Source organism: Alligator mississippiensis, chromosome 9 (genome assembly GCF_030867095.1).
Source record: "Alligator mississippiensis isolate rAllMis1 chromosome 9, rAllMis1, whole genome shotgun sequence".
Lineage (NCBI taxonomy): Eukaryota > Metazoa > Chordata > Crocodylia > Alligatoridae > Alligator > Alligator mississippiensis.
The window spans coordinates 52,097,361-52,113,642 of record NC_081832.1 but is presented as its reverse complement, the minus strand read 5'-3'; the positions used below and the strand labels follow the sequence as shown (position 1 = coordinate 52,113,642).

Genomic DNA, 16,282 nt, shown 5'->3' with positions numbered 1-16,282 from the left:
ATCTAGAAGATAAAGTATCAGAACCCTCTGAAGTCTGTGTCCAAAAGTTCAGCTATGGAACACTTTTTAAAACAGACTTTGAGCTTGTCTTAAGGCTGGTAGTACATATTTTTCTACAGATATTGTACAGTATTTAATTACATGGTGACTGTATTGCAATTCTAAATTGCTGATTGCCTCCAGAAACCAGTAGCTATTTTGTCTTCAGTGCATTTTAGATTGCTTTCTTGAAGATTTTAGATTGGGAAGAAGTATGAGCAACAGTAATGTAAGTGGGTTGGGCCTCTAGAAAATGTAAGTCGGTAAACTACAGAGTCCATGTGTTCACAATTCATGGTATCACTGTTAGCTGTACACAGTATTCAAGTATTCACAATTCACTGTTAGCTGTACACAGTGTTCACAGTTCTCTGTTAGCTGTACAGCAGAGTCTTTTAATAGGATCTTTGAAGTGGATGGGATATATTATCGCAACTGAACAGCTATTCCAATATTTAACAACTTTTAAAATTGTTGATGCATTATATCTATTGTGTTCCTCCCTATCTCCTTTTAATCTTTATTTGTCAGATTTTTATTTTAGAGGTTAAACATTTCATATCTTTTAAGCACATCATCAAATCATGTGACATCTGGCATTTGATGAATGTTTCCCCAGGGAGAACAATATTATAATGCTGTCTTTATAAAGTAGGAGTTAGGGCTGTACATTATCTTTGAACTAAATTATTTTTTAGGCAATTCCAGTGAAATGTCCATCCTGCTTAAACATTTTCTGATTGTCTGAAGAATGATATATCTAAAATATTAAGGTGAAATATCAGTCTGAAAATATAACACTTTGCTCTCCTATTTATTATAGGTTAATAAACTTAAGAGAGAGGTAGCTCACATGAAACAGGAACTACAGTACAAAGAGCATGGCTTCCAAACACTAAAGAAGTAAGTATAGTGCTTGGGACCGCTTACTTTTGCTGCAGATGTGCACAAGCTGACTTAATTCTGAAGAAAACATGAGAGGGCCATATTTATATATTTTGGTAAATAGAACTCTCTCTTGCATCCCATATTAGTTAATGCTCATGGCATGATATGGCCCATTGCCTTAATTCTAGGAGTCATTGTTTTAGGAGCATTGAGGAATGCCTTTAAAAAATAAAAAAATAAAAAGGTCCCAGATGCTACCTGATGTGATAACTAATGAAACTGTCAGGGTTCTTGCAGTGTACTGACTTCTCAAGAGAGTGATTTTGAATTGGACCAAATAATTTATTTAAAAGACAATACACGCACCAATATGCATACTTCCTGAGTTGAGGAAGAGAATGATATTGTTCTGTGGAGTGAAGGAAGATCTTTATCGTGGAAAAAGTGAAGTAGAACGATTAATCTACCTTCTTGTTTAGTGACCTACAGAAGGCAGAAGTAGAACAACTTCATGGAATTAGATTTGGTTGTGCGGGGGGGGGTGTTAATTTCAGTTTAACATAAAATACACCTGTGACAAGCTTACAAATCCTGCTGTATAATTGCACCTTTTTAAGGGAAGGCAGTGGAAACTTGCCTTAACTATCAAGTGATAAAAATTTGTCCTAGGGCCCTGCTAAGGAGAAGACAAAGATTTGTGTTTCACAGAGGTACCTACTTTTGCAAATGCCAGAGACATCTGAGCATAAATTTCAGATTTCCACTTTAGCTCATGCTACCTGGCATCATTTTGAATTCAGTTTTAACCTGATACTGACACTGCTCCACTTGGGGAGTAGCATGGCAAGATGTCTGAAGAGACTATTCCTAAAGCTTTGTCTTCAGGTTTGAAGCCAAGGCAAACGGTTTCTGGTCCATGACATTATGGCCTAATCTTGCAAATATTTACTAAATTTGTGAATGGTAGGGCAACCTAGGATAGTAAGAAAACAGGTGGTAGTATTTACAATATCAAGCTATATGTTCTCTTTCTGAAAGAATAGATGTGTTCTAGATGTTTGTTCTACTAACAGTTCAGACATATGATGGAAAAAATTAATCCTCCACAAATTCTGATTTTTTTTTTTATTTTTTTTTTTACCCTGGGGCAAGTCTGCTATACTTTAATTTGCCTTAAATGTTTAATGACGACAACTGTCAGAATTTTATTCAAATGCATTTGTCTTTCACTGTAGACATTTAAAGAACCAGAGATGGCATTAAAATAGCACTTTTTGGCTAGCTTCAGAATAGTAGTATTTTTAAGGTACCATTACATTATTATATGCAAATGTGCCCTTTAAAAAGGGAAAGGGTCCAGATCATTTATTGACTCGCTCATTCTTACTATGGGTGAGAATAGTCCTTATTTAATTTAAGAATATGCCTCATTTGGAAATGGATGTGGAAAGTTTTATATGCATCTTCAGCTATGAAATATATGTTCAACTTTGAATTCTTTTTAACTAATTGTCTTTCATTTTGTAAATTTCTGTGCAGAATTGATATGAAAATGTCAGATACTCAAGGAGGATACAAACTTGATGAAGCACAAGCCATTTTAAGTGAAATGAAAGCTATCAAGAAGTTAATCACTTCAGGGGAGAAGGAAAAGCAAGACCTCATTCAGGTACTGAAATAACATTGGGTTTGTTCATGCCATGTCAGCTGCCAGTCCGAGGGAGCATGAAGCTGAGAAGCTCCTGCTTGTCTGAATCAGATGGCACACCCCAGCATGAGAAATTCTCCAGGGAGGCTTTTTGGGGATTGTCCCAATTGTCCACTATCAAGCCCTTCAGCCTCTGAGCAATTACAATTCTTGTCTTATTTACAGATCGTGAAGCATAAAAGGAGACTAGCAATTGCCTACATTCAATCACTTGGTCATCCCTGGCTTTTTGAACTGGGGTGGGGGGGCGGGGGGGTAATAAAACCCCAAATCCCTCACCGGCAGATGTCTTTCCTATGGGACTGTTTCTCAAGGATTGGTCACTGTGATTTATTATTGAGGGTTTGGAATGCTTCATTCAGGGTGCTAGTGCTGACAAACTGGTGATATTTTGGCTGAGATTTTTGAATGAGTTTCATGAATTGTTCTCCTTTTAGAGTTTAGCCAGGCTAAAGGATGGCTTTGTGGCTGACAGAGGACAGCATTCTGACCTATGGGCCAGCAGTACCTCCTTAGAGGGGTCCAGCCCTTTGCTACCTAGGCAGTATCTGGATGTAAGCTCACAAACGGAGGTTTCAGGAAATGTGAGTAACTGGTGCTACCCAATTGCAAGCCTCTTATTAAGGACAAATATCTATTAGTTGATGTTTAAATCATGAGGAGCTATCAGTGGGGTTTTTTTCCTTTGAAATTTCCTTTGAACTTTTAGTGCATATCTAATGACAATTTGCTGTTTGCTCATACTCTGCTTTCACTGGCACATATGGATGACTTATTTATAGTATGCTCTCAGAAACAAACTGAATGGAATAAAAGGATAGATATTTTTCCCCTAGGCTTTTCATACAGCATGTATATTCTCTAACACTACAGTTATTCTGTAAGGGAATATTTGGAGGCTACCTAGAGGTCACATGTACAGAGATATGTCACTTGGGAATTTGAATGATAAGTAAGAAATGCTAGCAGGGTTTATTTTATACTTTTCTGTTACAATTTTATGCAAGGAAAATTGGCACGTGTAGTGATGGGTGAAAGTTCACATTTGTTTAGAGGATCGGTACAGGATTTTGCACTCTTTAAAAGACTTAAATATCACATTAAATGGTGGATAGTTCATCTGTTACCTTCTGCAGGAGTGTATTCACTCCTACCTTCTATCCTCATTAGTGGCCATTGTAGAATATGAGCAACTCCTCAAGGATTTCAACTTAGTGATTCACTAAGGTGGTTTTGAATGCCTTTTAACAAATGTTCTTAACTTGCAAAGGCAGAGCCCCTCTACTCCATGTATTTTGCTTTTTGGTACACAAGACATGGTTACCTCCTCCCATTTCTTAGTAATATGTACTAGAAGAGTGCTGTAGTAATGTTACCACCTGATGTTTTCACATTTTTTTTATTGTATATTATATAGTACCCCATGAAAAATGGTCCTAATCCTGCCATTAGAAGTGCAGGCCTTGTCAGCACAGAGCTCCCTTCATTTAATTGAGGTTGTGCAGGTGCAGGAGAGGAGACAGCCAAGATAGGTTATAGGATTGGTGTCTTAGGGTATGCCTACAGCCCAATGTGGTGCTGTGCAGAAAAACCCGAGTGAACTAAAAAATGTAACTTGGGTAGCAGAAGCAGTATGGCCACCTCAACGTGGGGCTGTGCCCAGGCTAATGCATCTTGTTTCTCAGCGGTGCTATTTGGTCTGGACAGAGTACCACACCAATGTAGTTCTGCTTTTGGTACTAGCTAGCTCGTTAAGAATTATCTGGGATATATGTATGTGAAACTGCTGTGTCCTGTGTAGACGTGCCCCTGGTGGCAAATCCTTCAAACAATTTCTTGAGTGTTGAACTTTTACTTAACATAATAAGAACTATTCACAGGAAAAAGTGTTTGCAGGTTTGGGCCTACAGATGTATCATGTGCCTTTCGCTAAAGATTGCAAAAATCTAAACAAGACCAACCCAAAAGTGGACAAAACAACATTTCAGAAGGGTGTAAAGGTTCTCTATGGTTTTTAATGCACGAGAGAGGGCTGGAAATCAGGCATTTATGTGAATTAGTAAGATCTGCTTTTCTTGTGTTGCATCTTGTATTTTTTTTTATCATTTATAGCAAATCTTAATATTCAGAAAATACTTTTCACTCTGGTCAGTACTTGACTCCATTTAATGCAATTGGTAAGATGATAACCTTACCCACTTCAGTACAGGATGTCAAAAGGCAACTGCAGCTGTTTGTTTAATACTGTTTTTATATTCTCTCTCCCCAGTTTATTACAAGTAGTAATAATCAGTTAGCTGAGAAGGTGAGATTACGCCTCCGCTATGAAGAAGCGAAGAGAAGGTAATGTATGGGTTTTTTTTATCTGTTACTGGTTACTGGGGAGATTTTTCAGTTTATGATAAATGAATGTCTCTGTTGTCCTTAAAGAGTGCAATTAGACTCTGAGATGGTAGGTTCCATTCATCTGCAGAGAATCTCTTCCAGATCTTTTGTCTGGTGGCTGATTTGAGGGGTTTGTTCATTTAATGCTTTCATGATTCTGTGGAGTTGCAAATGAAAAAGAAGTTTGCTAGTAAAACATCTTGTTAATTAACCATAATGCTCAGCAGAGTAAACACACACTTTACAATCATCAGATAATAAAAGCACAGATTCAAGCCTTCTAACTTTTAAAATACTCCATAAAACAGTCAGCAAAAATTGAATTATAAAAAAAGTAATTACTGCTAAGATATTTAAAATAATTTAACACAAGCCAGTCCTCCCATTTTAACTAATGTAAATTCAGATTCTGTGTTTGTAACTAGTTTTGGTAGGGGCAGTGTGCTTTGACTGAAATAAGGCACAGGTTGAAGAATGCTCTAAGTAAAGTATCTGGGTATATGAAGGGAAAGCAAGCATTCTCCAAAAACTTATTTTGCATCACCCAAATTGACTTAATTTTGTGAGCAGAAACCTTAGCATTAGGGACTTTCAGAGCCAAATTTCCCCTCAAGCACATAAGAAACAATAAAAATAGGGTGTATAGACCTTATGGTTTAATCCTTTATCATGTTCACATCCTTATATAAACTAAGTACACAAATGAAAAGAGGACTTCTAGTTTAAAAAAAATAAGAACAGTGATCATCAATAATTTTTATGCAAATTTTGTCTGTGGCCCACAGTAATTGCTTTGGTTTTCTATGTAGTTATACTCTTGCTGTGCCAAACTCCTTTGGGATAGAAGCATCTGTTAATGATATGTTAGCATTTTCTGTGAGCACAACTATATATCAGCATATGAGAAGACTGACAGAAATACAATTTCCCTTCTCACACTATGCTTTCTTATTAATGAAAAACCTAAAAAGAATGGGGACCAAGGCATAACAACATGGCAGCTGCCATATATTTCTGGTTGCCACTGCCCCTTCTTGTGCAATTTGTGTGGCAGCAACAGCAGCCATTTCCGCCGTGCCTTCCCCATGCCCCGCTAACTAGTACTTTAGGTAGGTGCTGTGGTCACCCTACCCTAGTAATGCCACTGGGGACCAGTTCAAACACCTAATGCATGTCCTTTGTAATAGAAATAGGTTCAGTTAGTTTGTAGTTTCACCATCTCCCTAACTGGGCAACTAGCTGGCTATGAAGGGCTTCTCGAAAGGTAAAAAGGCTCTACCCTGGCCTTCCAAGGATGATGGCTGTCAACACAATCAAAAGCAGATTTCAAATCAATGAAGGTTGCATCACCTTGATAGAACAGTATTTTTAGATTGACCTTGAGCTCACAGCCACTCAAGAACAGATGGCTGGCTTGTTTGTCTCCCCCCAAAAATTGTAGCTTTCAGCCAGTCTCCTGAAGAGCAATACATTAAAAGACTAATTGGACAACAATTTCCAGGCCATGTTTTATAAAGAGGGATGATGATGATGGCAATCAGCCATTTTGCAGGGAACATCCCAGTCTTTATATTGGTAAATAATTTTGCTGAAACAGGATCTGCCAGTTGACTGTATCCTCATAGATTTGTGTGTGGGTTAGTCTTCACCAGGAGCTTTATGATAATGACTAACTTCTCTAATGGAAATCAAGGGTCATTCTAGAAGAGCATATGTGGTAAAGTCTACCAGGACGAATGATATTCTAGAGAATTAGTGACTCCAATTGTTATCTAAAAGAACAGTAACATATTTCCCAAGAATATTTGAGATAAAAGCTTTACTATTTGAATTGAACATACCGTTATAATGTACTTTGGAGGGGTAAAAAATTCTCATTGACAGCAAGTTCAAATGCCTTCCAAGGGGCTCTTTGATCAAGCAGGTAATATATTCCATTCTGAAAGAACTAATTTCCTAATGGAATCTGAAGCTCTGTTTTCAAAAGTTTTCATCACAATCTAAAGTTTTTTTTTTTATATCTAAAGCAGCTTGTTTTCTAGCAATATAATATCTTATGAAAAGGGAATTGCACTAGCCACTGTGATTATCGATAACTTTTGACCAAGATGGACCTTTTATATTTGTTTTATAATCTCTGAAATTCCTCCATCTTAAACCATTGCCATATCTGGTGTAATAGCTATAGCAATACGTGTTTAAAATCATTTAGGTCAGTGGTGCCCAACCTGTATGACACTGGATCACATCATTGGGGGTCCCACCGGTCGAGAATTTGGTGGTGGGGAAGTGAGGACATTGTTAATTGCTATTGTTCTGGGAGCAATTGGTAGCTGTGCTACTGCCCCACCACCACGAATTTTCCAGACCCGTGAGCAACACCATGACTGGATGACACAGCTCCACAGATAGAGCCTGCAGGCTAGATGTTGAGCACCACTGGTTTAGGTATATTTTTGCAAGTACGAGAACACTTTCTGAAGCATAGTCTCCCTTTTGGTAGGCATAATTGGCAAGTGCCAGTGAAGTACAGCTGTAGATCTGTCCAATCATTTTTGTGGCTCCTCACTTTTCTTGAAATGCCTTGCCCAAAACTGGTTACAGTACTCCAGGTGAGGGCTTGCCACTGGTGAATAAAGCAGACCACCTACTTCCTTTTACTTGCAAGCAATGCTTTTGTTAAAACAGCCCTGTATGCTATTGGTGTTTTTGCAACTGAAGCTTCATATTGATTTATATTTAGCTTATAGTCCTCTATACCCTCCAGTCCTTTTCTGCAGTACTGCAGCCTAGCCAGCCCTTCTCCAGTCCATATTTGTACATGTGATTGTTCCATCCGAAGTGCGGGATCTTGCGCTTGCCCATAATTGAATTTAATTTGATTAAATTCAGATTATTTCTCCCATTTATCAAGGTCATTCTGAATCCTGATCCTATCCCTCAGGATCCACCCAGTTTGGCATCATCTGCAAGTTTGCTAAGCGTATACTCAATCCTATCCCCGCAAATCAGGGGTCATCGGCATTTTGGAGCTCAGGCCACTTCAAACCTGGCCCATGCTGCTGCTGCCACCACAACATCCACTGCTGTCATCTGCAGTGCAGCCACCACCACTTTTCAGCATTGCATGGTCACTGTGCTGCAACAGAAATGCCACTATAGCTCCCCAGTTCATGAGCCAGATAAAATGGCTCTGCCGGCTGGATACAGCCCATGGGGTATAGGTTGCTGATCCATGTTCCAAATCATTCATGATGTGCACATACTCTGATTTATTGCAAAGAGAGAGGGTGGGCTTTATTGTTGAAAATGTTATCCTTCTCTACTTAAAACACATGCGGCCCACCAGTTCACTTCACTAAATGAATCAGAGCAACAGACAGACCGTCCAAGTACTGTTCCTAATTTAAAAGAAAACAGTGTAAAACTAAAACTGAGCTTTCTTTCCTCTACTTTCTTCAGCTTTGGGAGTTGGTCAGCACTCTGTGCTCAGCATATCCAAATCCTGTGTCACTGATTTCTTTATAATGCAAATCTGGGCTTGTGCGTGAATGAAGTGGTTTAAATTATCAGTCTGTGAATGCTGAATGGCTAAATTTTTTCGTTAAATGCCAAGTCATCTGAAAAGCATTTCTTTTTTTAAAGATGAATAAATGTTATTACACTTAATATTGTAAACCTGTCTTTAATCCAAAAAGAGAGGGGAAATGGTTGCTTGCTAAGCAGGGTAAATTTCAGTTTAACAAAACTAAGAATGTGCAGACTGTTAGGAGCAATTTTCATTGCAAAAGCCATATCCATGCAAATAGATGCCAGAAGTGTTCATATTTAATACCAAGCAATCCTCTTATAAAATTCATACTCTTTCAAAATGCACAGAGCAATTCTCAGATTATGAATTAATGCCACTGTTAATTCTTCACTGGAGTACAATGCTGTACCTAATCAAGCAGCCAAAAACAAAATAGCTCCTGTAAAAGCTAAAAATAGTCAGGATTAATTTATATTAATTAAAAGTAAGCAATCCTCCTGTGGGAACTGCCTCAGTAGTAAAAATTGGTGCCTCTGTGCCGAAGTGACATCATCCTAATGTCCTCAGAAAGAATCAGGAGCTACACACAAATGTGCCATCATTTCACAGAGCCTCTGGGTCCTCTGCTCTTGGGCTCTGAAAGGGGTGAAGAGATGAAGTTGAATCCTGAGGGGCATCCGAGAGTCAAGTGGCTGATGAGCTCCACTACTTCCTGTCATTTTCCCCCACCTTGCTGTGGTCCTTTTAACTGTGATAAACCAGGCAGGGTGGGTTTGGCCTGTATGTGTGGTTTGATCTGTACTGGGGTTTTGAACCCAAGTTACTTGGCTGTCAATTTAGATTCATAGATCTTTGGCTCAGAAGGGACCCGGTAGATCATCGAGTCCAACCCCCTGCCCTGGGCAGGAAAGAGCGCTTGGGTTAGATGACCCCAGCCAGGTGCATGTCTAGCCTCCTCTTAAAGACCTCCAAGGTAGGCGAGAGCACCACCTTCCTTGGAAGCCTATTCCAGACTCTGGCAACCTGAACTGTAAAGAAGTTCTTCCTGATGTTTAACCTAAATCTGCTCTCCATCACTTCGTGGTCGTTGTTCCTAGTTACTCCCAGGGGTGCCCTGGTAAACAGAGCATCTCGTATTCCTTGGTGCCTCCCCCACTATGAATTGGTAGGAGGCCACAAGATCACCTCTCAGCCTTCTCTTGTGTAGACTGAAGAGATCCAGGTCCCCCAGTCTCTCCTCCTAAGGCTACTTGAGTTAGCAAATATAGTTGTACCTACTGACTGTGGTATTCGCTCGCAAACATTTGTGCCCCAAAACAAATTAAGCCTGTCTATCTTTATTTACATAAATGATGTCCTGGTCTCATTACTATTCATCAGTAGATCTCAAAATCTTTTATAAGAGGAGGTAAGTGTGATTGCTTCATTTCTCAGATGAGGGAAATGAGGTACAGGGCATTCTGGTGACTTCCTCAAAATCACTCAGCAGTTCAGTGGTATAAATGAAATAGAACCTAGATCTCCTGAGTTCTAGTGCTGTACCTGAGCACTCAGCCAGGAAACTGAGATTGGCAACAAGTTGTCTTTGGTCTTTGATTTAACTCCAGTTTAAACAAGCCCTCAAGAGCTTTACAAGTACTCCTGCAAGACAGCAATTTAAGGGCATATTTACATATGCTCCAGGGTAGAGGGGTAAGGCACTTTAATAGAGCAGCTCTGAGAGCCGCTCTAATTAAAGCATCTTCAGTGTCTCGTGTATTCAGTGTCCCATGCTTCAAAATAGCAATGGGGGCACTTTAACTAAAGCTTGTTTGACCAGCTTTAGTTAAAGCACCCCCACTGCTATTTTGAAGTGTGGGGATGCTGAATACATGAAATGCCAAGGCTGCGCTAATTAGCATGCTCCAGCATGCTAATTAAATGAGTCTCCTCCAACATGCTGCTGTAATTGCAGTGCATCGGCGCAGCCTCCCTGCATGTCTGCAGATACCTTATCTGTCCAACCTAAGACTCTCACCTCTCAGCCCCTTCATCTTATAGTAAAGGTGGCCAAACCGCATGTTTTGCGGCATGGTACTTGCAGCTCTTGTCCTGCTTCTTGAAGCCCTGCCCACTTCTCCCAGACCTGCCAGCTCTCCCCTCTCCCCCTTGAACTTCATGTAGAGGATCAGATGTGGCTCCCACGGTGAGTAATTCTGGTCACCCTTAAGCTATAGAGTTTTTTGTTTTGTGTAAGTGCCTGGCAAAATCTTTTGTAATAAAGAAACACATTCCCACCCTCCTTGCTTCAAAACTTTATGTAAAAATGTTTCAAGTTTTCGACGATAGTTCATTGTTGTTTAAGGATCAATTTTTCTATGCTTTCTCTCTAAAGGGAAGGTTTCAGAAATATAAGTCACTGGATTAAAATGGAAACTGCTATATAACCATATAGTTCACTATTAAAATTATGGTTTTCAGACTTGTGCATCTTCATTAGTCTTAGTTACTAACATATGAGCTATCACTGTTGATTACTTCTGATGATTATTCCCAAACCCCGTGTCTCAATTCCCTTTGGTTTCTGAATGTATTTTGATGCAGCACTAAATATAAGGGAATGTAAAGTTTGTTATGTTGAGCCTTTGGAATTAAAATAGCATTTTTATGTTAACAACCTGAAGTGAGCTTCTGTAATAATACATGGGAATTCTGAGACCGGGTTGAGGAATTAACTTGTTCATATGGTAGTTGCAGCATTGAAAGATAAAATGTTAATGTACTCCTAGTATACCATGTAATGCATTTTGATCTCCCATGCATGTTGGATTTGTAGAATTATAGGCTTGGAAGGAACCTCAAGGATTCCCTAGTCTAACATCCTGAACAAGTGTAGGATGTACTATTCCTGAACCATCCCAGGCAAATGCTTGCTCTTTGCACCTTAACATGGTTGCAAGTGGGCTTTCATTTCTAGAACCTTTTCAATATTTAGCATTGGGTGTTTTAGTACTAACTTGCATACTATTAGCTACTTTAGTATAAAATCAATGTTTTGTGTGCATATTCTCTCAGGGTACCGGGTTTGCAGCCCTGAATTAGTTCTCTCTATTCATAAAAAAATGAGTGTGCCATTAGTAGAGTTGTACTTACTGGTATTGGAGATCTAAGAAATTGTAGTGTAAGGAGGGCCAGAAAATAAGGTGAAGTTAGTCTCCAGACTGAAATGCTGTAATGGGTGCTAGTTGTCCTGGTTGCTCATTCTTATGTAAGTGTGTGTCAAGTAGGAGCTGATTTCTAACCAATAAATGTACAGTGACTTTGATTGTCTCCCCTCACTCTTCCCCGCCCCTTTTTCTCCCTCCATAGAATAGCAAACCTAAAAATACAGTTGGCTAAACTGGATAGCGAGGCCTGGCCAGGTGTATTGGATTCAGAACGGGACCGATTAATATTAATCAATGAGAAGGAGGAACTCTTAAAAGAATTGCGGTTTATTAGCCCTAGGAAGTGGACTCGGGGTGAAGTGGAAAGACTGGAAATGGAGAGAAAACGTCTGGAGGAAGACCTTCAGGCAGCAAGAGATACTCAAAGCAAAGCCTTAACAGAGAGGTATGTTACTGAATGCAGAGCAAAGCTCAAATTACTGTCTAAGAGGCAGAAAGTATAAATTAAATGATCAGCTTTTTATCATAGCACAAAGTTTGTAGCAAGGTGCTTCTGTGTTCCAGGAGTGTCCTTGTAGAACAGAGGCGGTGTCAACACTGTGAACTCACTGTGCCTGATAGCTGAATATCAAGCATATGGTGTCATTTCATGTGAACTGCCTGATAAATTGAAAGCCATGGGATTGCACTGGCACAGTATGGCAGGCACAATTGGCAGTCACTCAGAATTACCCTGCCCAGAGGGCCTTGTGGATACAGGTACACTGCCTCGGGTTGAGGAGGCAGGCTATGCAGAGCAGCATGGTGGGCTTGATGGCACCACTGTCAGGCACAACATGTTTACTGTGCAGACATGGCCAGAGAGGACTTGTGCTTGTAATGTGTTGCCTGAAAAGATCCCACAATTGTAAGTGTCTGCAATTTAGTTTGGGAAGGCTGGACTGTATTACCCCTACCTTCAAACCTGTTGCTTCAGTGAGCCTAAGAAATGCAGATAGATCTCTGTCTGTCTCCATCTCATCATAATTTACTATTACACCCTAATCCATGAAAATAATTATTTCATATAATTGTCATATAGATTAACCAATTTGTCTGAGCCTACCCAAGTGGATGCTTATTATTCAGCAGGATGTTGGTGTACCTGCAGTCTCCATGCTATATGTAGCCATGGACCATGGGCTGGTAACTGCAGACATGAAATTTTAAAATCCATGCTTTTTGTTCTAGTTAATCTTTCAGTGGTATCCCCATAGAAACTGCTGCTTTTCAGCATTGTGGGAGGACACGTGGAATATCCTAGTCTAAGAAACATGTAAATTGAAAGAAATGCAACAGAATTTTCTCCCAAGGAAATACTTCAACTGGAGAAGTAGATCCTCTGGAAAAATGCAGTAGTAATTGCATCAAAACATGTATGAGCTGTACCTCAGTGCATTCAACAATTTGCAGACATACCAGGGTGGATGTCTGCAAGCCCAAAAATCTTTCTTTTAGGCCCACTCTACATGTGAAGCTAAAGTCACAATTCATGATCTCAGGCTCCCTCTGCACTGGCAAGCTCCCATGGTTGGGAGCCCAATGTGCCTCATATGGGGCGCTCCCAGCCACAGGGGTGCACCCCTGGGACTGGAGGATTGCCCCTACAGTCATTCCCTCCCCCCCCCCCCTCCCCCCCCTTCCCAGGAGTTCAGGAAAACCCTTGGCCAGAGGATCGCTGCAATCCTCTGGCCCCAGGGGTTTCCCACAACCTGGAGCCCTACAAATTTTGACAGCCACAACCCCGGGGGCCGGGGGTTTCCTGCATTCCCAGATCCTAGGGATTACTGAAGCTGCAATCCCCAGGGCTCAGGAGTGCAAGAAATCCCAGACCCTGGTAATTGCAGCTGCTGGGATCCCTAGGACTTGGGGGTTTCACTCTGGGCATGGTGCCCCCCTGCAGCTGGGAGTCGTGTCAGCTAATGGGTCTCCCAGCCACAGTTACATGTGCAAAATAAAGCTCAATAGCAATCAGCTATAAAGTTAGTACACATTTTTGAGGTCTAACTTTATAAATAGTTGGAGCTGCTTAATTGTGTTATAGCTACTTTTCACATGTAGCTGGTTTCATATGAATAGTTATAACATATAGAGGGAGCCTTAGTGTTGATGCAGGCTTCCTTCAAGTGGAAGACCTTAATTCTGTAACTTCATGTGGCTTACTGATCTCATTTTTCTTTCTAAGCCTTGGCTAACATTTGATGCTACCTTTGCTTAGATTATTCTAATTTTCATTAAACTATGTAATATAACTAACGTTGAAATTTTACTCATGCCAATATAAATCAAGAGTAACAATCTTTATTTACCTCAATCGTATTGTAAAGCTAAATATTGGAGATGCAAGGGTTTTTGTGGGTGATGCCTTTTACTGGACCAACTGCGTGGTTGGGAAAGACTTAGCCAAGCTTTTGAATGCAGTGCATTCTTCTTTAGATTGCATCATGGCTACAGCACCACTTTGGTACTGCCAAAAATAAATACCATATTTACTTGATTCTAAGATAAGGTCCCCCTCCCGCTCCCCATTTAACATGGTTGGGAGAAAGCACCTCTTCTTGGAATCGAGTATAAGGTCGCTTGCGTGGGACAGGTAACTGCTGCAGCTCTGGCTATGACACTGGGTCAGGTCCAGAGCTATAGCTGCGTCCTGCCCGCTCCCTCCCCACCCTCCCCAACCACCACATGCAGGAGGTACATCAAGTGACTCTTTGTAAGCATAGAGATGATTATATGGAGTTCAGTGCTGCTTCCAAAAGCCATTACAGGTCTAAGCTGTGGAACTTCTTGGTAGAAGTTTTTTTTAAATGTTTGTTTAGCTGTACCTTGTTATACAGGTCTCACCATTGATGGCACTTGAGTTTGGCCTATTCTTCCTTCTTCTAGGAGAAAGAGGGCATATGATATAAAAAATGAACATCACAATCCAATATTTTTTTTAATTGGGATCCCATAGATGGTGAAGATGAAGGGAAAATAATTTTCACAATAATAATGTTCATGTTTAATGTGCACATGGTATAGAAATGTTAATTTAGATAGATCACCCAATTAAGTGTTGCAGACATCACCTTGTGGTGTTAAAAATGAAAGTTGTCATATAGTTGGGTTACTGTTTTCACCCAGATCCAAGACTATTTCAATTTAAGACAGCCCCTTAATAATTAGATTTTATATATGGCAAATGTAAAAAAAATATTATAACTTTCCATGTCTATAATCTAATTAACAGAGAGCTGTCTTAAATGAATTCTCCCACTGCTGCAGCAGAGAGGCATGCAGTGGCAGGGGGACATGAATTAGTGGGGCAGGCAACCTCCTTGCCCTCTGCAGCTTCCATTTCCCATGGACTCTTTTCTCCCCCACCCCTACCACAGGGTCTCCACAGCCTCTACACCCTCCTTGTTCTGTTTACTATTAGACACAGCTCTGGCTCCATTCCCTCCTTGGGCACTGAGCACATGGAAGCTCAAGCTCCTGCCTGGCCATGCAGTGGCAGTAACTCTGACTACAGGAGGCTGCTGCATGGCTGGGCAGGGGTTGCAGCTTTCACGTGTTCTGTGCCCAGGAGGGAATGGAGCTGCACCTGACAATAAGCAGCAGTGGTGGGAGGGTGGGCAGGAGATAAGTGGAGGATGTGGGGGCAGGCAGCTGCTGTAGCTCTGACTCTGGCCCTGACTCAGGGTGGGGGCCAGAGTTGGAGTCACAGCAGCCACCTGCCCTACCCCACTCTGCCTTATACTTAAATCCAAGACAAGGGGCTTCCTTTCCATGTTGAATAGGGGGGAACTTAGTCTTCGATTTGAGTATATATGGTATTTGAGTTCTCCAGCTCAGAGAAAATTATATTTATGGGAGTAATGATAATTAAGTTATTAAATCTTGGCTATGGGTCTTATTAAACACATTGAGTCACTATGCACCAGAAATATAGTTTTGTACTTACCTTAAGTAGAAGACTGACAGAGCATTGGGTAATATGCCCCCTGAATTGTCCAAAAAAATACTTCTATAAAAACAACTGAAGTCTGATTCTAGAAAAATACCAGGTACAGTGATTTCTACAGTTGTGGGAGAATTCAGAGGACAAGATACCAAATTTTGGTATTCCATGAGCCTGGAAAACAAAAACATGCCTGTATTATGCATAAAACCCATTTATCCTGTGCATATCTCAGTAATCTCAGTAGGCTTACATAGAACTATTTCTCAGTCTGCATTTTAATTTATAAATATCATTTTAACTTATTTTTCTATTTCTGTTGTCTTCTCTAGATTGAAGTTGAATAGCAAAAGAAATCATTTGGTTCGAGAACTGGAGGAAACAACAAGATTGGTTGCAATGTTACACACCCAGCTGAAGAGGTAAGTTTTTAGCCTTTCACGGGAAATATGCAGATGCTTTGGACTCATGTCCATGCACTCATGGCTTTTGCCTTTTCGTGGTGCTCCAATAAAATCTTTAGATGCTGCTGGGGAGTGAGGGAGATGAAATAATTCATCACAGCTATGCAGCTAAAGGCCTGATTCTTAGATACGTATGTG

General features: G+C 40.4%; 1 protein-coding gene across 3 annotated transcripts in view; it reads left to right on the top strand.

Moving 5' to 3' along the window:
- WWC1 (WW and C2 domain containing 1) overlaps positions 1-16,282 on the top strand; it is a 159,185-nt gene that overhangs the window by 107,070 nt on the left and 35,833 nt on the right. For all 3 annotated transcript variants that reach the window (XM_019487146.2, XM_014606575.3, XM_019487148.2), the window contains exons 5-10: positions 863-942; positions 2,467-2,596; positions 3,073-3,219; positions 4,905-4,978; positions 11,901-12,143; positions 16,013-16,102. In XM_019487146.2, coding sequence (XP_019342691.2) covers positions 863-942; positions 2,467-2,596; positions 3,073-3,219; positions 4,905-4,978; positions 11,901-12,143; positions 16,013-16,102 — 764 coding nt within the window. The remainder of the gene's footprint in view (positions 1-862; positions 943-2,466; positions 2,597-3,072; positions 3,220-4,904; positions 4,979-11,900; positions 12,144-16,012; positions 16,103-16,282) is intronic.